General features: G+C 46.9%; 1 protein-coding gene across 3 annotated transcripts in view; it reads right to left on the bottom strand.

Moving 5' to 3' along the window:
- Positions 1–23,275, bottom strand: part of SLC5A3 (solute carrier family 5 member 3) — a 33,882-nt gene that overhangs the window by 1,584 nt on the left and 9,023 nt on the right. For 2 of the 3 annotated variants that reach the window (XM_027703285.1, XM_027703284.1), the window contains exon 2: positions 14,987–18,224. The exons of the other annotated variant lie outside the window; for it this stretch is intronic. In XM_027703285.1, the coding sequence (XP_027559086.1) occupies positions 15,792–17,933 (2,142 nt within the window). In that variant the 5' untranslated portion in view covers positions 17,934–18,224 and the 3' untranslated portion in view covers positions 14,987–15,791. Of the gene's footprint in view, positions 1–14,986; positions 18,225–23,275 lie in introns of those variants that run through there. 3 annotated transcript variants of the gene reach the window in all.

Here is a 23,275-nt window from a genome sequence, read left to right as displayed (position 1 = left end):
AGAATCACAGAATCACAGAATCACAGAATCACAGAATCACAGAATCAGCTGGGTTGGAAGGGACCTTCGAGATCATCAAGTCCAACCCTTGGTCCACTACTACTGTGGTTCCCAGCCCATGGCACTGATGCCACATCCAGTCTGTCCTTAAACACCTCCAGGGATGGAGAATCCACCCCTTCCCTGGGCAGCCCATTCCAATGGCTGAGCACCCTCTCTGCAAAGAAATTCTTCCTAATATCCAACCTAAACCTCCCCTGGCACAGCTGAAGACCCTGAGCCCTCTTGTCTTGCTGAGAGTTGCCTGGGAAAAGAGACCAACCCCCCCCGGCTCCCCCCTCCTGTCAGGGAGTTGCAGAGAGTGAGGAGGTCTCCCCTGAGCCTCCTCTTCTCCAGGCTGAGCCCCCCCAGCTCCCTCAGCCTCTCCTCACAGCACTTGTGCTCCAGTCCCTTCCCCAGCCTCGTTGCTCTCCTCTAGACCTCCTCCAGCACCTCAGAAACGGGTCTCCTGCAGAGAACAGAAGATAAACGGGTGTCCAAGCAAAGCCAACCAGAAGGCACAGCCTGATCCTGCTCTCCTGGCAGTATTTCACAGCAGGACACACCCCCCAAGTCTACCTGGCCTGTGAGGTGGCACCAGCTGGGAATGGAAAAGGAATGAAGGAGCTGATTTGCAGCTGTATTCAGATTTTATTAGATCAGACCAACATCACCGTCTCTTCTCAGTCAGGAGAAAACTTTGGTAAGTCTTCAGTCACCCCGTGCATAAGATGACTCAAAGTTGGGCTCCTAAGTCTGAGTGTAAACCACAGAATCAGGAAGGCTGGGAGAGACCTCCAGGATCATCCAGTCCCACCCCAGCACCACCAGGATCACCCCTGATCCATGGCCCCAAGAGCCACATCCAGACACCTCTGGGACACTCCCAGACACAGGGACTCCACCACCTCCCTGGGACACTTATTCCAAGGCCTGACCACTCTTCCACCGAAAGTATTTTTTCTAATATCTAATTTGGACCTGCCCTGGTGCAATTTAAGGTTATTTCCTCTCATCCTTTCCCTTGGGATGTGGCAGAAGAGCCCGAATTCCCCCCTCACAACCTCCTGTCAGGGAGTTGCAGAGATCCATGAGGTCCCCCCCGACAAACCCTCCTTAACCACCCTGCAGATTTAAATTAAATATTACTGGGTAACCTCACTCCTCTACATCCCTCAAAGCCCAAATGACACACAAGCTTTTTGTCTCCTTTTTCCATCCCCTCAGATCAGCACATTCCCCGAGTGGCTCCAAGTCCAACGTGCTGTGCAGTTTCCAAGCACAACGAAGCTTAAGATTCAAACCCCGTGTATTTAAAAAAACACAAAAGCAAACAAAAAGAACAAGAAGAAGAAAGCCACAGATTTTTCCATTCGGGACTGTAAAATATTACACATTTTTGCAACCTTCCCCACTTCGAAAACACGGACTAATTGTTGGGTTTGAAAGCTTGTCGCTGTAATCCCTCTCATTCTCCCCTCTCCAAAAAATGCCCTGGTTTATCAGAGCTTGCCTAAAGCCATCAACCCAACTATAAATAGGCCTCTCCTAACCCAAATAGCCACAGACACAGGTTCCTTGGTTTGCCTCAGAGCCAGACCAGCTGAGGACGTAGGAAATGGCCTTGCCTGGCTCCCAACCCACGAGCCACAACATTTTTTTCCTGAAGAGCCAGCACTAATTCCAGCACCACAGATGTGGGGAGGCAGAGATGGGGGAGAGAGAAGGGGAGAAGCTGGAAGCTGGTGCCAGGATGTTGGTGCTGGAGAGCAGGAAGAGCTCCCAAGAGCACGAAAGCCATGGTTGGTAATTCCAGCTCTGCCTCCAGAGTCAAACCAGAGCCCTTTCCACTGGTTTCACCCTCAGTGAACTTGGTGAACTTTGTCAGGGTTCACTTCAGCCAGGAGTTCTCAGAAAGGTCCAGAAGGGCCCACAGAGGGTCATCTGCTCCAGCAGGGCCATCCCAGAGCACATGGCACAGGATGGGTCTGGAATATCCCCAGGGAGGAGACTCCACACCCTCTGGACAATCTGTTCAGGGCTGGGTCACTGCCCAGCCAAGAAGTTCTTCCTCCTGTCCAGGTGGAACTTCCTGGGCATCAGTTCCTGCCCCTTCCTCCTGTGCCATTGCTGGGCCCCCCCGAGCAGAGCCTGGTCCAGCCTCTGCCCCCTCCCTGCAGACCCTGCAGACCTGGGGGAGGTTCCCTCAGTGTCTGCTCTGGAGGCTGAACAGCCCCAGCTCCCTCAGCCTGTCCTGAGCATTCCCAGCTCCTGTAATCCAGGCTGGGTGGATTAAGAATCGTGTACAGTGTGAAGATGGATTGGTTACACACAAAGAAATAAATACCTTGGAAATGAGCTGGTGGAAAATTCAGAAATTGAGTGTGAGGAAGCAAAATTAGCGAGGAACTAAAACTGGGGGAGATCTCCTGGAAGAAGTAACCCAAGGACTGTTTCTACAGATCAAAATTCCCCCCCTCTCTGCTCCCACATATTTTAAACTTCCAGCTGCCCAGGAGAAACACGTTCACTCCACCATTCCCAGCAGGTCACAGCTGCCCAGGTGTCACCCCAACCACAGGGCACTGCCAGGTTTGACACTCCTTCAAACCCCTGGCTGGGCCCACCTCAAATCCTGGGGGCAGTTCTGGGACCTCATGGAAGAGAGACATGGAGGGGCTGGAGCGTGTGCAGGGAAGGGAACGGAGCTGGGGAAGGGGCTGGAGCAGCAGGAGGGGCTGAGGGAGCTGGGGGGGCTCAGCCTGGAGAAAAGGAGGCTCAGGGGGGACCTTCTGGCTCTGCAACCCCCTGACAGGAGGGGGGAGCCAGGGGGGGGGTCGGGTTCTTCTGCCACATCCAAGGGAAAGGATGAGAGGAAATAACCTCAAACTGCCCCAGAGCAGGTCCAAATGAGAAATTAGAAACAATTTTTCCCTGCAGGAGTGGTCAGGCCTTGGAATAAGTGTCCCAGGGAGGTTTGGAGTCCCTCCTGTGTCTGGGAGTGTCCCAGAGGTGTCTGGATGTGTCCCTTGGGGACATGGATTAGGGGTGATCCTGGTGGTGCTGGGGTGGGACTGGATGATCCTGGAGGTCACACAGAACTCATGTGGCGACCAGGAAACGTGTCAAAGACAGGGAACAGGGGGGAAAAAAAAACAGGAATCCTCTGATTGTCTTCAGGCACGAGCTCATCAACCATGAAGGTGCAAAGAACAGCTCGGGGACAAACCAGGAACGGGACAAGGGCTGGAAATGGAGCTGTTGGGACGCTGATACCTCCTAAAAACCAAGGAGCCACCACCCCCTTCCAGGGGAAGGAACCAGAGCCACGGGAGAGGACTCAACTTCCAACCCAGAGGGAGAGCACAGCAAGTCCAAGGGATGGGAAAAACAGATCTGGCCAAGAAAGCAGCTTTCTCAAGGCACCAGAGCTCCCCCAAGAAGTCTTGAGAGAAGGAAAGGGAAGGAGACACCAAATACTTAATTTTAGAGCTGAAATTCTTCTGGCCACTCGCTCAGTTCAACAGGAAACATTTAAAGTCAGCAGGTACATGTCAAATTAGGAACAGAAATAAACCCATCCTAATTAGCTCAATCATCCCTTCGAGGCAGTAACAGTAAGAGAAAATTATGTCTTCTTTTTTTTTTTGGTTGTTCAACAGTTACAAAGCTTGTCCTGAGATTATTTACTGAGGGGGAGAATCAAAGAATGCAAAATCTACGTTGAGAAGAAAGTGCAGTTCAAAAGCAGCAAAACTAAGGGGGAAAAAACCAACTCCTTGCTGTCATTTCCTACTTAATAAAACATTAGAAACTGAGCAGTGAAAATGATTAAAAATCCAAACATGGATTGGTGAACCAGCCAAGAAAAATCACTGGCATCAGAAAAGGCTTTGCCATGAGAAGCAAGGGGAAGGTGGAACGAGCCACTTAATTGTCACACCCTGTTTTGGTACCCAAGGAGACATGAAAAAATAAGATTATATGATAAAGAATGGTCAGCAAAGAAGAAATTAGAGCTAATATTAAAAAGCACAGCCAGGTATGTGACTCAGCCAATGGCAGGGCTGGGGTTTTATCTGCCTGGGGAACGAGCCCGAGCTGAGTAATCCAAAATTGCAAAGCTGCAATTACTGTGAAAGCATAAACAAGCCAGAAGAGCAGCTCTAGGGAGGGTCCAAGCACTGCAGGAGAGAGAGGAGAGATCCACACACAGATAAAGGTGGGGTAGGAAGCAAACGAGATGTGGGAGCTGAGCTGCACCCCAGGAAAAACAGGCTGGGATCCACCAGGAAACTGAGCCCCCAAAACAGGAGGGCTCCCAACTCCTGCCTGGAATTGCAGAGCTGGGCAGGGCTGGGGAGGGATCATGGAATGGTTTGGGTTGGAAGGGATTTTAAGGATCATCCAGTGCCACCCCCTGCCATGGACAGGGACACCTTCCACCAGCCCAGGTTGCTCCAAGCCCCATCCAACCTGGCCTTGGACACTTCCAGGGATCCAGGGGCAGCCACAGCTTCTCTGGGAATTCCATCCCAGCCCCTCCCCACCCTCACAGGGAAGAATCTCTTCCCAATATCCCATCTATCCCTGCCCTCTGGCAGTGGGAAGCCATTCCCCCTTGTCCTGTCCCTCCATCCCTTGTCCCCAGGTCCCTCTCCAGCTCTCCTGGAGCCCCTTTAGTCCCTGGAAAGGGCTCTGAGGTCTCCCTGGATCCTTTTATTCTCCAGACTGGACATTCCCAGCTCTCCCAGCTTGTCTCCAGCCCTTGGATCATCTCCATGGGCTCCTCTAGACTCACTCCTAATAGATCCACCTCTTTCTTGTGTTGGGGTTCCCAGAGTTGGATAAATTCAGGGAAAGCTGGACATGGGGCAGGGACAGAGAGGGTTCTGGAACTCCAACAGCACCATTTTGCCCCAGGTAGGATAAGGAACAACTGGGAAAACTCCCCCATGTCCTGCCCATGCCCCCATTTCCTCTCTCCATCCAACACTGACTGGACACAAAGGCAGGAGACTGTTCCAGAAACTCATTTGGGAATAGTGAGAAAAATCACAGCAGGCAAAGCCACCAAAAATAGGTTTGGGGGGAAGTGATCAAAACTGACTCAGTCTGAATTAAAAATAACAGCCCATGCCCCAAAACAGATCTTTAATGAGCATTTTGATGGGGTGTAAGCCCAGGAACCAGCAGCTTCACCTGAGGGGAACAGGGGACCTGGATGCAGAGGAAGCAGCAACTTTTCGAGTCAAAGTGATGCCAGTGTCTCTCCTATCCCCAAATCCACCTTTTTTTCCCTCAAAGAATCTGAATTCTACGATGTATCTTTTTTATTTTTAACTCAACATTTAAGATCAAAGGAAAAAATACAGAAGAAACTGAGCCAAAAATCCAAGTCCCCTCGAAATACCAAGTCACAGCTAAATTAACACATCAGCCTCAGCACTGAACTTTGCTGGATTTAATTCATTTTTAGAGAGCTGAGAGTCTTGAGAGTTTCCAAGAAGGGGTCTTTTAAGTCTGAGATGAACAGCAACCCAATCCACCAAGATTCAGGGAGGTTTCAAGGGTTTATTACTAGAAATAATTCAAGTTTAATTGGCCACAAATTCATGGAATCACAGAATGGTTTGGGTTGGGAGGACCTTAAAGATCATCTCATTCCACCCCCTGCCATGGACAGGGACACCTTCCACCAGCCCAGGTTGCTCCAAGGCCTGTCCAGCCTGGCCTTGGACACTTCCAGGGATCCAGGGGCAGCCACAGCTTCTCTGGGCAGAATCATCTCAGAATCCATTAAACCCCTTCCTTAAAGCTCCCGTTGGAAACTTAAAACTCTTCTTCCAACCAGAATAAATTATACTACAGACTTCAATGGTCTCCAAGTATTTATTATATACATATAATATATAATATAATATGGACTCCTGATCTCCAAATTCTGCTTATCAGAAACTTGCTAAGACCAAGCTCATCAGAAACTACAAGTTGTGGTCCTTCCACAACTGCAAGCAGACTTCATCAAGTTTAATTTATATATTCATTAAGCTTAAATAATGAAGAGTGGAAAAGACCCCTCAACCCCTAACAAAAAGATGGGGAGGGAGTTATTTTCCAACCCTCTTTTCTCCCTGGCCTTTGAAATGCACACACGGACACCCCCTCCCTGGAAAACCTCTCCCTGAAGACACTGGGAGGGGACACACGGTTGCAATTTGCCAATTCAGGGCATCCATTCCTCTCCCCAAAGCAACAACCTGCCGGTTTTTAGACACCCTGAACTTTCAGTGACTTCTTTTCCCCACAGGGAATAGAATCATGGAATGTCCTGAGTAGGAAGGACTCCCAAGGATCATCCAGTTCAACCCCTGGCCCTGCCCAGGACACCCCAACAATCCCCCCCGTCCCTCAGAGCGTTGTCCAAACCCTCCTGGAGCTCTGGGGGAAGAACCTTTTCCCAAAATCCAACCCAGAACTCGTGCAGGCAGCTCCCAACTGGCAGAGGTTCTCCCGGTACAATTGCTTTGGGAATGTCATGGATTAACCCTGAGCAGCAGGGAAGCCCCACACGGCCACGGGGGGTAGGGGGGGGAGAGAAAATCCCAAGAGGAGAATGAGAGAAGGAATGGGTTGAAATATTGACACTTTAATGGGTGAAGCAAAAGCCCTGCAAAGCCAAAAGAAGGAATTCCTTCCCCACTTCCCAGGGGCATCCTGGCAGAACAGGGCCTTGTCACGGATAACAGCGGCTTGGGAAGACAAACACCACCACTGCAAACATCCCCCCTGTCCTCCTCCTTCCCCAGCACATGGTCTGGGATGTCCCTTGGGATCTCCTGTGCCATCTGTGCCCCTCCCAGCTCCCTGTGCTCCCCTGGGGTGGGAGGTGTGAGGGGCACAGGAGGCCTGGGTGCCCTGCGAGTGCTGCTCGGCAATGAAGACACCCCGGAACCATCAACAGGGTGCTCAGCACGAACCCACAACATATTCCCAGAGTAACCACTCGGACAGGAGGGATCTCAGCTTCTGACCAAGATTTTGTGGCATCTGTTCTCCAGCTCTGGATGCTCATGTTTGCTTCACGAGGCACCACTTGACCTTAGGAAGGCTTGTTCCCCTGATGGCCTCCCTAACACAGAATCCCAGAATCCCTGAGGTTGGAAAAGCCCTCCCAGCCCATGGATCCCCCCTGTGCCCCATCCCCACCTTGTCCCCCAGCCCAGAGCACTGAGTGCCACGGCCAGGCCTTCCTGGGACACCTCCAGGGCTGGGCACTCCAAACCTCCCTGGGCAGCCCCTGCCAAGGCCTCACCACCCTTTCCAGCAGGAAATTCCTCCTCCTGGCCAACCTGAGCCTCCCCTGGCACAGCTGGAGGCCGTTCCCTCTCCTCCTGTCCCTTGTTCCCTGGGAGCAGAGCCCGACCCCCCCCGGCTCCCCCCTCCTGTCAGGGGGTTGCAGAGCCAGAAGGTCCCCCCTGAGCCTCCTTTTCTCCAGGCTGAGCCCCCCCAGCTCCCTCAGCCCCTCCTGCTGCTCCAGCCCCTTCCCAGCTCCAGTCACACCCATCCCGAACATCCTTAATGCCACAGGACTAAGAAAAAGCTGAACATGGTTAATTAAACCTCTCCAAAGCCTGTCCCGAGGACCATAACAATCATTTTAAAATCCTCTCAGTTTTGCAGGTCATGAACTCTCCTTGTCTCTGAACCAGAAGATCATTTAAGGTGCAAGTCACACTGTTTGCACCAATTGATGTGCAAAATGAAGAGGGAGCCTTGGCAATTTCTTGCCCAAATTCTGCCACGTGCTGCAATAAATACACTGGGATACACAAAAGTAACTTATAAAGTAGTTTCAGGGTTTGGGTAAGTATTAAAAATAGTTGCTGACAAATGCAAGGGTTATAAACACCACGACCATGAAGTCAAATTATTGCCTTCTCCTGTCACAAACACCTCAAAACCCCCAAAACACCTCAAAAATAAAGCCCCAAAACATCAAAAAAGCAAATCAAGTCCAACCTGATGAGATGTGAAGAAAGCAAGTCCAGAGATGAAACCTGGTTTGTTCCCTGTCCCAGCACCAGAAAACATCCACAGGGCAAACTGGGAAAGCCACGTCCCAGGAGAGGGAATTCCCCTCAGGAGGACTCATTCCCACCATCCCCAGGGTGGTTTTTCCAGTGAACCCTCTAAATAAATGTTGCTGCAGCAGGGATTGGACCTGCCCACAACTCACCTGGGCCAGAACTCCACACCCAGAGGAACATTAAAGCCTCAACCATCAGGAAATTGGGGACTGACGGGGTCTCTGCCAACACAAACACAACCAGCTGGTGACAAAGAGGCTTCTTGAACCTCTTTTCAAATCACTGAAATGGGAATCTGCTGAGCAAACACCTAATAAACTAATTAAACAACCCATTAATTAACAGCTAACTAATGAAAACACCGGAGTCCCGCTCCCTCCTGGAAATCACAAATCCAAGCCAAGTTTGCAGGTAGGAAAGTGCCTTATTTTTCATCCCAAATCCAAAGCTTCCTCTCCAAAAATGGTTTTTTTTATCCACTCCTTGAAACCAACAACAGCAAAGCTTCCCTTTTTCTCTCACAACACACCGGCAAAAGAAGAGAACCCAAGAAATAATTTGATTAATGCACTTTCTCAGCAGGTGAAAATCTGAGTGCAGATCCTTCTCACGGCCTTGGCCAACATCCCATCTCCAAAAGAGCATCTTAATTCCCAATCCACAGGTGATTCAACAGCACCTCTCCTTGCTGGACCACCACTGGACAAGGAAGAAGTCACAATTCCCACGTTTTCCAAGTTTAAATATGTCCTTATGGGGGGACAGGGATGAGAGGGATTGGGAAGAGGAAGGTTCCTGTTTGTTGATATTTTACTTTGGGCAAACAAAACTTTGGGCTGAAGGTTTTCCCTCCCCAAAGGACACGATCCAAGCACTGCCCACCACAAGCTCCAGCTGCTTCCTACCAGGGAGAAAACGGGATCAGAGCTGGCACAGTTTCCTTGGAAAACTTGGGCACAGAGACTGGTTGCTGGATCCCAACAAGGCAGACACAGAAGGGCAATCCCAGGAGGATAAACTGGAGATACTGAAGGACACTCCACAATCACGGAAGAAGGGGCTTGTCCCACTCAAGAACTGGTTAAAGAGCAGCTGAACTGGGCAGTTAAAGGAAGAAAACGCCCCAAAATAATCATAATTTTGCACAATATCCAACCCAGGGCCTCTCCTAGAGGTGGGTTCTCCCACATTTTGTGCCCTGCCGGCTCCAGGCCGTGGAATTCCATCCCAGCCCATCCCGATCCCACCTTCCCACACGAGTTGGCCCAAAGATTTTCGTATTTCAGATCCTTAAGTTCTTCCTGCAGTTCTCAAGAATCCCCTTTGGTTTTGCCCTCCCTTTGCTTCCAGAGGCCTTGGAATCTCAGGGGAAAGCCAGGAAGCCTCTTTTTACCCCCAGGGTTGGAAGAACACTCCAAACCAGCTCCACAAATCTCTGTTCTGTTGGTTCGTTGGTCTTTTTTTTTTTTCTTTTTTTTGTCTCTATTTTTATTGAAACTTTGTACAGAAGTTTGAAACATTTCCATACAATACTTTTGGACAGGACAAAAAAATGCCATGGTAAAGGAATGTAAACTGCAAGAAACACAGTCTGAAGTATCCAAATACTCTCTAATAAGAGTTTTTAGTTTGAAGACTAATGCAGGAGGCAAAATAATATGCATACAGGATACAAAGAACAGTATACACAGGGCCAGCAATGCTAACTAGGAGAATTTTGCATCAGATTTACTTCAAAGATTGATAGCAATATGAGAATTCTATACACTAGACCAAAATTAATTTATCATACATCGTTTCTATGACAAAAAGCTTGTCATTAAGGACAGTAGCAACTTACAATATAATTAAGCTGTATTAACCTCATTAACACTTCTAAATCTATATTCCTACTACAGTAATTTTTTTGTTTTTCAGTATATTTGTCTTATAAGATCTTAACAGACCTTTAAATAACACTTTACCAAAAGAGACCTGGCTCCATTATAGTGATCTTATCTACATGCCCATTTGGCTTATTTCAAATAAAACAAGGGCCAAGGAAAAAAGGCAGGTTTCAAATGCTATATGATATCATTTGGTTTTGGTCTGAAATGTATTTTTAGTCGAAGAGTTTAAAAAAAAAAACACCCAAAAAAACCCCCCAAAAAAACCCAGAGAAGAAAAAAAAAAAAAAGGCAGTTCATTAACTGGTATTTTATATAAAAATCCAACAGCAACAAAACCCAAAACTACTTCACAGATCCCTAAAAAAGAAAAAACAACATTCTATCAGAGATACAAGGTAAAGCAGCATCACTTTGACACCGTGCTTGGAAAAGAAGAGAAGATGAATGAAGAGACTGCTCGAGTGAGATTAGAAAATTTCGCTTTCTTCTTGAAGAAGACTACTAACATTTTTTTGCACAGCAACTATTTTTATAACCACCTCATTTTAAAAACGTGGACTCAAGAGACACAGAGAATTTGTCGCATCACCACCGGTTTTGCCCCAAGTGTGTCTGACTCTTACACAGTGAAAAACTGAGAATGCCAAGTGTCACCAGATGTCACTAGACCGTGAGTTCGAGATCAGAACAGAAGTGAAGCCTTTAAACCAACACCAGGAACAGAAAAATCAAAGTGTTTCGGAACCAAAACAAACCACTTTGCCATAAAAAAAAACCCCAAAAAACACCCCCCCAAAAAAACAACCCCAACCCGAAAAACAACCAAGAGTTCAGAGATCTCACAGTGAAATCAGAAATCCTAATTATATATGTTTACATTCTAGGACTACTCTTTACCTCAGGCCAATTAAAGCACATTAAACCATTGAATTATATACAAACATTTTCTCTTTTTTCTTTTAAAAAAAGAAATTAAAACATTGCACAGAAATCTGCTTTTTTTAACATCACATGACAAGGTTAGTTTTCTTTTCAAAACAATTACATTTAAGGGCACAGAACATACAGAATATACCAAATGAACAGATGAGTAATTTTGCTTTGCTGTACATGCTAAATCCAAAGATTTCCTCAAAAAAAAAGCTGGAGCTTCCCGACTCCAACTTCTTCCATGTATCCTGTTCTCTGAAAGGGAGCATCTCCCAACACCTCCTCTATCTTAGGATTTAAAAAAATAGATATATAAAAAAAATAAAGCTGTTTTAAAGTCAAAAGCATCTTCTAAGACCCTCGGATGGCTCTGCCCTCTCCACTGTAACCCCCAGGAAATGGACTCATTTCCCTCCTCAGTTACAGGGCTCATGACTCGCATCAGAAGTCTCATGTTGGCCCTTCTGGGATCAGGGAAACACAGAAGAGAAGTAAAAATACACAATACAATATATACTGAAGGCCATTTTTTTATTTCTTACAATCTCCCACCGTTTCCTTCGAGGAAAAGCTACCAGGAAAAATTACAAAAAACAACGACAACAAAAAAAAAAAACAAACCCCACCCCTAAACTTTGGCAGAGAAAAGCATCAAATCAGTCATTTAAAAAAAACTTAAATAAGAACAGTCTCCCAAAATTTGCTATTAAGCTCTCAAGAAGCCCTTTCTTTTTTTTTTTAATTTTTTTTTTTTTTTAAATAAAAGGCTTCGACCATTTCTGGGAGAATATTCAAATATCTTAACAGAAAAAAAAAATAAGTTAAGGGAAATACCAAGAGGAAAAAAAAAAAAAGCTGTCATTCCAAAAATCAGTTTTTCCAGCCTGTCATTCTCAGCTCAAGGCAATAAATAAACCACGATAAAAGCCAAGTGTCCTCCTGGATCTCCTCCTGCACCACCCACCAGTCCCACCAAGGAGGAGGAGGAGGAGGCCACAAAATTTATGGAACTGATTGTCCATTCTGGGAAACGCTTTGGAATTTTACCAGCCCCCCAAAAAAATCGGTGTTTCAACCCAAAACTCCTCAACACCTTCCATGACTAGCAAAGGCATGTTTACGCTATAAAAAAATCCTCAAGCAACTTCTCCCAAGGTCCATAACACAGGGTGAGGTACCAAAAGGCAGCTTGCTTGAAGCCTTATAAATATATCTATTTTTTTATAACAAAGGCCTTTTATTAAGTGGTTATCTGCAGCAAAGAACACCAGCAAGTTCTATGACCTCTATGCCACGAAAACAGAAATAAACCCACATTTTTAAATGTGAAAAGAAAAAAAAAAACCCGGAGAAATAATTTGCTTAAAAGCTTCTTCACAATAACAGGTCCGAAGATGAGGGGGGGGGGATTCAGAGTATTAATTTATTAAGTAATAAATAGGCTGCCTGCCAATTATCACTGTGATTAATGTGGCAACTCGTTGGTTTGGGAAGTGGGAATATTGGAACTGGGAGATGGAGCATCTCAGGCTCCACATTTGGGAGGGACTTGACTCCCACCCTCCGAGGGTGATTCCTCCATGGATTGTAGTTACAGTGACACCTGGGAATTAACAACCCCTTCGGGTGTCCTCTTTAAATCATTTGGGGAAGGCAAAGAGGAGTTCAAACGAGCAGGGAAAAAGCCACTGGAAGCAAAGCCCTCCTCGGGCGGGCGGAAAAGCCGCGCCTTCAACTTCCCAACCTTTTTTTAAGGCACCCTGGGAAAAAAAAAAAAGAGCAAGCACAGGTGAGGCGATGGCAGCCAAGCCAAAGGGTCCCTGAGCAAACCTGGCTGAACAGGTTGTGGCAAAGCATTTGTTAATACTGAGAGCAAAGAGGGGCGGCCTGGAAAAGCCAAGCACCGGCCGCTCCTAAAAACACGCGCCAAGTTCCCAAGGGACAGTGCCTGGCACATGAGGCTGTTTCCCTGTGCCAAAGGAGGCATTTTTTTTAGCCAGATCCCAGCCTTTTCAAGAAGAGGTTGTTGGACTGAGATGATCTTTACCCTCCACGAGTTGTTGTTTTTTCCATCCCCACTACGAGATCGAATGTTGTTTTATCCCGATGTCGTTTTATCCTCTGGACAAAAAAAACTAAAAATCCAGGTACTTTGTACATCTTCCCATCCTTCCCAGCTCAGCCCACTAATGAAGTCATTTGAGATGCCATTAATTCACGCACCCTTTTTAATTTTGGCCATTAAAAAGGATTTTAAATCATGTTCTGAACGAAACCAGCCACACGAAATGGTAAGAAGATGTGTCTTGTCACCACGACCAGGGATGATGACTCTTTCTACACAGATTGCAACAACATTCCAACTCCTCCACCTCAGAGCAGTCGACTTCCCAGCAGCAACAACTAAAGGAAGTGGAGGAAAGTGGGGGCATCTCAGCCTCTGTTTAGAGTTTCGGAATGAACGAGATTTGATCGATGTAAAAACACCACCAAAACTAACAGGAAAAAAACCACCCACAAAAATGGAAGTGGAACCATTTCACCTGCAAACAGACCCGTGATCTGCTAAATGTGGACGGGTTACGGCACCACCGTGCTGGAAAGGAAACCTTCTCCAGCCCTCAAAGGCAGGATTGACCCCAATTTCATCTCTACAGACGGATTTCTCAGGAATTGGTTCTTGTTTCTGTGCCAAGGAAATGTCGCTGGACCCTGGAACTGATTTAGTTGAACACTCAGATGGTCCCTCAGATCGTTTCTGGTCCAGCCAGTTTGTTCTCTCCCAAGCCCTGAACGAGCTCGGGAGCAAAGACAACTGGAGGAATTATTTCCATGGAAAGCCTGGATATGACCACTCTGTCCTGGAGTTGGGAGGGGGTTTAATACTGGAAGGGCAGCCACACACTGTCAGCTCTGCACCCAAAAACAGGGAGGTGGACTGAGCTCTGCCACCTTTAGGCCTGCTGAGCTCCACGTGCTGCACACCTGGGAATTGCTCATCCCTGCCTCAGGATTTATCCCTCAGCAGGGAAAGATCCTCAGCAGCTGGAGACCTACTAATTGTCTGGGAGAAATGAACTTTTTTTGGAAGAATCACGAGGGCAGACCTGGATTCCCGACACAGATTGTGGTGGCACACGTTCCTCATCTCCTGACACGGAATCCCTGGGGAGCTGTTGGGAGGAGGGAGCTTTAGGCTGGAGGAATTAGGAGGAATTTCTTCCCAGAAAAGGCCACTAGATATCGGACTGGGCTGCCCAGGGAGGTGGAATCACCATCCCTGGAGGTGTTGGAGGAAAGGCTGGATGTGGCACTCAGTGCTCTGGTGGTGCTGGGTCACCTCAAGCTCAGAGGTCTTTTCCAACCTCAATCATTCTGGGATTCCTCACAAAAAAATAATAAAAGGAGGCTTGACAGGGTGAAAGGGGAAATGGGAGAAAACATGAGGCAAGAGGACTCTGGAAAATAAGGAGCACTTTCACCTCTCTCCCCCACTCCCCCTTTGCTCTTTTCTCCCCTCCCAGACTCCACCTGCAGCAGCAGCAGGGCTGGGGACAGACTCCTTCCAGACATCCACAGCACAGGAAAACAGGCCTTTTCCAGTGTGGAAAACAACACATAGAGCCTCACATTTCTCTTCTTCCCAAGTGGCAGAACATACAAACAGATTTTTTTCCCTAAAAAGAGCCTAATGTTAACTGTGTCCTGAAGGTTCAGAGACTGAAGAGGCTGAAATTATCTTCTTGGCCTTATGGCCATGAACTAAAACACCAGTTTCACCTCAACATGAGGAAAAACATCTTTCCACGGAGGGTGGCAGAGCACAGGAACAGCTGCCCGGGGAGGGAGGGGAGTTCCTCCCTCTGGAGACGTTCCAAACCCACCTGGACACGTTCCCGTGTCACCTGCCTTGGCAGGGGGATGGACTGGATGATCTCCAGAGATCCCTTCCCACCCTGCTGAATACAAAACCCAAATAAAGATTATTTCTTTGTCCTCCTCCTCCAGTGACAGTTTGTCATGTCCAGGCTTTTTTTTCAGTTTGGTTTGTTGTTTCTTTTTTTCCCTTTTTTTTTCTTTTTTTAAATACAGCAATTTTTCAGTACTGGAATTTACAGTGGATTAAAAAAAAGAATAAAACAAAAGACAAAACTTCTCTTACAAAGAAAAAATAAAACCAGAAAGCTACTAACAACTACCATGTTTTAAGTGCTATAAAATGAGACAAAATAACTCCCTGTTGTTGCCATAAGAGAAATGAGAGATTGAATTAAAAAAAAAAAAATAAAAACAACTGAAAGCAGTGAGCAAAATTAAGAAGTGCTAAGTTGGCCAAGGGAATACAGTTATTTTACAGGATGTGCATCACAGCTCTACATTTAAAAACCTTTTGACACAGCTTTGATCATTTAGATTTTCCACACTGGTAAATGATTACTCGTTATCTTAATGCTGACTGAGCTGGAACTGCCTGACTTCAAACACAGCCACCTGCCTGCCTTTGGTATATTTATACACGTAAAAAACAAAAGGTTAGTACTGCAAATGGAACAAAAAAAAAACAACAAAAAAATAAAAAAACCACAAAAGGGAAAAAAGAAAAAGCCACCACAGGACAGGTTCTGCTTTGAGCAGAGAGAGGACAACACGTCTCAAATGGTCTGGAAATAGGCTAAAGCTGAGTTGATCTTACAATTATAGCGTAAACAATGCCTGGGTTGTGGTTATGTTGTTTGAAATTCAAAAAAAAAAAACAAAAAAAAACAGGAAAAAAAAAACAATCTCCAGAGACCTGTATCAACTTCTGTATGTTCAGCCATACCCTTAAAAGTTCACTATTCACTCACAAAGAGAAGTAGACAAACATGAATATTCCAAGCGAACACACACAGACCAGTCCAGTATTTAGTAATAGTTTAACTTTTGGAGTCTCTTCCAGCATTTGTAAACAAACAGTCTCTTCCTCGACCTCCCGAACAGCTCTCTTGGTCATGGTTTTACTTTTAAAGCCACAGAACCAATCTATGAATTTCAAATGTCTCTCTGGGTCCTCAGTCTCCTCCTCGTGCTTCTTCTCGCCCATCAGGGCCGCCTGGCCGTTGGAGTAACAATCCACCGGCGTCTCGACTTCGGAGTGGCTCACCGAGATCACCGGGTTGCTGTCGTCTCTGCAGGTCACCAGGAGGTTGATGTCCTCCGGCTTGAGGTTCTTCAGGTTCTCCTCGGACTTGCCGTTGGGGATGATGTGGTTGGCGTTCTCGTTGCACTTGAGGATGCTCTTCTCCTGCGCCTTGTAGAGCTCCCCCTTGGCCGCCGTCTCCTTGACGCTCCTGTTCTTCAGGGCCCAGAAGGTGGTGGTCCGGACCTGCTCCTTCGTGGGCGGAGGGGTCAGGAGACTGACCACGAAGGTCACGATCCCAGTGATCCAGAACAGGGCCGTGGCCACGTACATGTAATGGATGTTCTTGATGAAGCCCGGCCTCGTGTCCGGCTGGTCGCACTCCGGAGCGCGGTAAATGAACGCCAGTATCAACCGGACGGCGCCGAGCACGAACCCGGCCATGCCGCCGTAGAAGGCCCCCTGCTCGTTGCAGCGCTTCCAAAAGATCCCCATGAGGAACAGGGCGGCCACCGGCGGGGTCAGGTAGTCCGCGACCTCCTGGATGTACAGGTACATCTGCCCGCCCTGCATCTCCACGATGATGGGCACCCAGGCGATGCTGATCACCACCATGAACGCCACGAAGACCCTCCCGACGATCATGAGCTCCCGGGACGTCGCGCTCTTCCGGATGAGCTTGTAGACGTCGAGGGTGAAGATGGTGCTGGCGCTGTTGAAGATGGAGTCCAGGTCGCTCATGAGCGCGGCGATCATCACGGCCATCATGAGGCCCCGCAGCCCCACCGGCACCAGCTTCATCACCAGCCGGGGGTAGGCGATGTTGGAGCAGCCGGCCCTGCTCCCGCAGACCTGGAAGCAGTGCTCGGGATTGATGCAGGCGATGTCGTCCGCGAACAGGATCCGGGAGATCATGCCCGGGACGACGATGATGAACATGGGCAGCAGCTTTAGGAAACCCGCCATCAGGGTGGAGCCTTTGGCATGAGCGATGTTTTTGGCGGCTAAGACTCTCTGGACTATGACTTGGTCGGCACACCAGTACCAGACGGAGGCCGGGGTCTGTCCCAGCAGGAATCCGGGCCAGGGAATGTCTTCGTCCGTCGGCTCGCGCAGCATTTTGAGAGCGTCGGGCTTGGGGTCGACGTTGCAGGAGTTGGTGTTGGAAATGTTGTAGGTCAACAGGATGGACGTGATGTTGGGCGCCGCCAACATGTACCTCCTCTTAACTTCTTCAAACCCGCCGACCTCCGTGATGCTTATGATCATGAGCGTGAGGGCACCGATAATCATAAGCAGGGCCTGCAGGGTGTCTGTGTAGATGACGGCCACCAGCCCTCCGGTCACAGTCAAGAGCGCCGTCATTCCGATAAGCAGGATAACCGAGAGATAGAGGTTCCAACCTAGCGACTCTTGGATAAAAAGCGCCCCCGAATACAAGTCAACCGAGAGTTTGGTGAAGATATAAAGAATTAGAGACAACGCTGCAAAATAGATTTGAATCCTATGCCCTCCGAAACGCTTGGACAAGTATTCGGGCATGGTGTACACTCCCGACCGGATGTAGACGGGGACGAAGACCCATCCCAAAAGCTGCAAAAGCATTAAGGCGTTGAACTCCCACGCGCCCACGGCAAATCCGCTCGCCGCTCCGGATCCTGCGAGCCCAATGAAATGTTCACTTCCAATATTGCTCACAAACAAAGAGGCACCGATCGCTACCCAGGTCATAGAACGCCCTGCCAAAAAGTAGCCGCTCACGGTGCTCCGATTGTACTTCCACATGGCAAAGAAACCTATGCACATGACCAGCACGAAGTACAGGGCCACAATGGCAATGTCTGCCGTCTCCAGGGCGGCCCTCATGTTTGTAAACCGGCTGGCGTCCACTTCTCGCCCCCCAGCCAACGTCTCTTAAGCACCACGTGAGCCAGTTAACAAAGAGCAACACCGCGGCTCAAAATTCTTTGTCCCTTGGTTTGCTGTCCTGATGCTGGTGGCAGTGGTACATTTACTTTCTCCGCTTCTCAACTGGGAATTTGGAACTTAGCACGCACTTTTAATCCACATTCCACAAGAGCATCACAGCCTTAACTCAGTTGATGTAGGAGAAATTCTTAGTTGCAGCTAAGTTTAGTGAGGCCTACTGTACCAACCCTGCAAGGCAGCAAAGACAAAAGACAAAGATTGAATTAGAGAGGAATTTCATGAAGTAATGAGAAAAAATTTGAAGTGTAGTAAAAACAATGACCGAACACCACAGATTTTTCCCCCTTTATAATTCCTGCTGTATTTATGCAATTCCATAACAGACATCATTCAATATTGGCAGAACCAAGCAGCAAAGCCTTTCACAGGGCAGCTTCAGTGGTTACAAGTACCCTTTGGAGACGCAGCAATTTGGGAGGATTGAAGGGCCCAAATTCCCCAGAGCGAGGCAAGGAACACAAATACATTTTATTTCGTGTTACTTCAGTGTCTCACAAGTCTAATTCTCAAGCCATTAAACAGGTCTTCCTCTTTCAAGCAATCTTAGGAAAATGAAATGGAAATAAACCCAACAAATAACAACCTCTACGGAGCCAGTCATTCCCTGCATGGCTCTAGCACTGCATCCCACAAATCCTGACAAGATCCTGGCACCACATGGATGCAGCGGCTGCTAGAGCTAAAAATAAATAAAAAATCAAAGTGAAGTCACAAAACCATCAAAAAGCAACAGAAATTTAAAATCAGATGGAGAATCGAGGTTATTCCACAGGTCTGAGGTGAGTTTTGGGGTACACATAATCACAGAGTTACATTTCACTTGGAAACTTCTTCCTACATATCCCGTGGGATCCAAGGGAAGAGAAAGTCCTCTTCAAGCAAGCGGCAGAAGCAAAACTCTGCCTGACATCCCACTTCAGGTAGTTCTGTTGGAATTGTGACACTGGATTTTTTGGGAGCACCCCAGGCACAGGAGGGAACACTGGATGGATTTTGGTAGCAGATGGATGTTCCCAGCATCCGTTTGCATCCAAGCCATGGAGAGGTTCACCACCATCCCAGGGAGAAGGTATGGAGACAAGGCATCCCCTGCCCCTCTCTCCCTGAGACCCAAATCCCACCTGACATTATCCCAAAGAATGTCAGGGAACAAAATTCCTTGTTTTAGAACTAATAATAAAGATTTGCTGGCAGAGCTGGAAGAGTTGGGACAGGAAGGGGCACCGAAGGACAGCGAAGCCTCTGATCTCTGTCCCAGAGATGGGATGTTCCCCTCTCCTGTTTCTGCCTTGGGAGACATCATGGAATCATGGAATGGTTTGGGTTGGAAAGGATCTTAAAGACATCCAGTTCCAACCCAACACCTTCCACTAGACCAGGGTGCTCCAACCTGGCCTTGGACACTTCCAGGGATCCAGGGGCAGCCACAGCTTCTCTGGGCAACCTGGGCCAGGGTCTCATTTCCCAACCCAAACCCTTTGGATGGGTTTGGGGAGTGGTGGACATGGGATCCTTCCATTTCCTACACCAGGCAGAGGAAGGGAAAGGGAGACCAAAGCAAAGATCAGGCTTAGCCTAAAGATGAGAACAACAAACCTCGACTGGTCAAGATTATTCCAGAGAACAAGGAACAGGGTCTGAGTCCAGACCTCTTTCCCACCCATTGGTAATTATAATGTACACACAAAAAAACCCTAAATCCCTGGATATTATTCCTGACCACAAGATCTACCAGTGCCACAAGTCTCCAGGTTTCCACTCCATTGACAGGATTGCTCTGGCACTGGGCTGAATGTCCCTATTAATTAATGATTAATACAAAGAGCCAGATAACAGATTCCAATATTTGGCTGGTTTCTTGTTTAGCATCCCCGTAACATATTCCTTGTGTTTGAAGAGTAAATAAAACCACTACAAATTCCAAGAGAGTTAAGGTTGAAGACACACCCTTTGCCCCTTTGTGTTGAAGGAATCGATGGCGCTGATGGAAAAATGGGCATTTCTCATGTATTTTAAAAGTAGATTCCAGAAAACCACAATTTCAGCCTCAAGGAGAGATTCATAATCGTGTTATTTGTATGATCTGACTGGTTTTCAAGAGGAGTCCAGAATCAAAGAATATATATAATAACAAAATATATGCTTTAAAAATATATACTTCAAAAAATATTTAATAAAATACTTAATGAAAATATATTATATATTATATATTATATATTATAAAATCTATAACAATATATTAAAAATATATAATGAAATATATAATAAAATAGATAAAATATGTTTGATATATTGTAATATAATTTTGATATGTTGTAATAATATTTTAATGTCATAAAATACATACTAAACCAGATAATAACATATTTAATAAAAATACATAATAAGAATATATAACAAAAATATAGATAATAAAAATATAATAAGGGTCCCCACCACAAACCCACAGGAATAGGGATATTCCTGGAGCTACAACCAATAATGAGAGAATATGGAGACGTGGGACAAAAAGGACTGGTCACAGCAGTGAGTTCAGTTTATCATTTCTCATAAGCCTCAAGCCACAGATGTATTTTAAATTCTTCCATAGAAGAATTCCCAGTTATCCCCACCCGCAGATCCAGTAGTAGTTAAATGCTCTATTAGCTTAATCCAACCCAAAATTATAAACACTCCACGTCAGATGACGCAACCAGACACAAGCCTGATGGCCTATTCTGGGCTTTAAGCACTTGAATAGTGTTGTGTCTTCTACTATATTCAGCTAAATTCTCAACTACCTTATGTTTAGACCAAAACTATAAATATTTAAGGAAAGGGGAAGAAGAGATTTTACTCAAGACCCGACAAAAACTACTACGGAGAAAATGGAAGAGCAGTAAGATAAAGAAATAGTAATGATTGGTGTTTTCCCTCTTCTGTTGTCCTGCTTTATTACTGAGAAATGTTCAACTTGAAGTTGAGTTCACCTCCCACCACCTTCCCTGTGGGTTCAGCAGTGACCTTCCAAAAGCACCTCGCACAGGAATATTGAAGAAATCACAAAAATATTTGTTAAAACTCGTTTTACTTGATACAAGATGTGCTGCCCCATCCCTGGAAGTGTCCAAGGCCAGGCTGGACGGGGCTTGGAGCAACGTGGGCTGGTGGAAGGTGTCCCTGCCCATAGCAGAGGGTGGGATGGGATGATCTTTGAGGTCCCTCCCAACCCAAACCATCCTGGAACTCTGAGACTCCAAGTGTGTCCGTATGAGATGCTGCTGCCCTCGAATAAATCGTGACATCCCTCAATTAAAGAGGGCTCAGGCCTAACCAAAAGAAACAACCTGTGAAATTCCATGAGCTTTTTCCAGGGGCAGGAACAGCCAGGCCACCGATGGAGTCCACAGAGCCCCCCCCATCACCCTGGTGACCTGAATTTCGCAGGGTTCAGCCCGGAAAGGTGGAAAGTTTTCAGCAGCCGCTACAAATTGGCTGCACTGCCACTAAATTACAGCCCTAAAGTAGCTTCTTGTACCAGTTTCTTAGACCTAATTCCAAAATAACCCTGGAACTTTTTTTTTTTTTTGGTGTTCATTAGGAAAATGAGACTCGTCCCTCTGAACTTTCAGCAAGTTTTGACCTCGAGTCTTACAAAGGACTTTGGAGATGCCCCATGTGAGTTTAATCTGGAGTTATTAGAACACTGAACATTGTGGCACTGACAGGGGAAAAAAAAAAAAAGAGAGAGACAGAAAGACAGCCCTGCTGCCAAGGACTGGGAAGTTTTTTTTTTCCCCCCTAAGGCTGTTTTCTGGCTGGATCATATCAAAGGCACAAAACAATGTGCTTCCCTCTCGTCTGGAGATAGAGGCTGCAGCTCTGGGGAAACAATTCACATGTTTCTGCTCTTCTTTAAGGCAAAAAAAAAAACCCCAAAAAACAACTCCCAAGCAATTTCCCTGGAGAGGCATCAGATAATGTGAAGCAGACCCAGGGTGGGATTTTGAGGAGAAATTTGTAGGATTGTTTCAAAAGAAAACTTTCTCCACAGTGCTTTTCTAATAAAACAGGGGTTTAAGACATGCCAGGATCAAACTGCTCCAGCCCTAAAGCAACTATTTGTTCTCAGCTCAGTTGTCTTCTCGTTAGATGGGAAGTTTCTCAGTTCTTCCCTTTTTTTCTTCATCAATCCCAGTGTTTTAAGGGTTAATTGGAGGATGCAGAAGCCCAGATATCACACAGCAGCACCCAGAGCTATCACTGAGCAAATTCAATATTTAACTGACTTCAAAACAGTTCTCCTGGAAACAACATTTTTCCCTCTCCACCTTCTTCAATGAGGACTATTTCAACTCCTACCTGGAGCATTTCAACTCCTACCTGGAGCATTTCTCCTACTGAACAACTCTCTTGCTTGGAAGAAACATGTCCAGATTATCAGGCTCAATACCTGCAGGGAAAATATTAACTCCCTCTCCCAGAAAAATGAATAAATAGTAGAAGTGTCATGCCTTGAGTGGGGTCTGTACAACATCCAACCCCCTGGAGTGTGTTGTCTGGACTCCAGGAGGACACAGGAGGGAATTCCTACCTGTCCACAGGGCTGTGTGAAAAAAAAATAAATCTGAGGAAAAATAAAAAAAAAAAGGAGGAAAAAGCTCTAGAACAGGAAAAAAAGAAAAAAAAGGAGCACAAAAGCTCTTGGTGGAGTAAGTGATCCATAACAACTTATGTAGTCCATGCCCTTGAGAGAGCAGGGACCATCCTTGGCAGCTGCAAAACAACCCCCTCAACATCCAGGGCAGCAGTTTGAGGACTTTCCCTTGGAAAGCAGGAGCTGGGGCAGGAATCCCACCTGGGACACACAGGGGACGTGGTGGGAAGCAGGAGAGCTCAGAGGCAGAGGCTGAGCTGTCACATCTAATTAATAACCCGAGGGAAGGTCTGGAGGGGCATCTCCAGCAGCTCAACAGGGTGAGGGAGGAGAGGAGCACGTTCACGAGTCACCTGGAGCTGATGAACCTGCCCATGGCACTGCTCTGCATCCTCACCCCCCAGCACTGCTGTGGCCTTGGAGGACACAGAGACAACTGCAGAAACCCCCACTGCCATCCCAGTCTAAGCTGAGGGGCAAGTTCAAGGCAAAGGAGTTGTTCCAAACCCCTCAGGAACTCGGTTTTGCCTGGGGGGGTTCAGCAATCGCTCCAGCTCTGGGCTCCATCTCACTGCAGCCCCCA

The sequence above is a fragment of the Neopelma chrysocephalum genome, unplaced genomic scaffold, assembly GCF_003984885.1.
Source record: "Neopelma chrysocephalum unplaced genomic scaffold, ASM398488v2 Primary Assembly neopelma1_221, whole genome shotgun sequence".
Classification (NCBI taxonomy): Eukaryota; Metazoa; Chordata; class Aves; order Passeriformes; family Pipridae; genus Neopelma; species Neopelma chrysocephalum.
The sequence above is the reverse complement of the archived record's forward strand: the minus strand, read 5'-3'. Positions and strand labels throughout refer to the sequence as shown.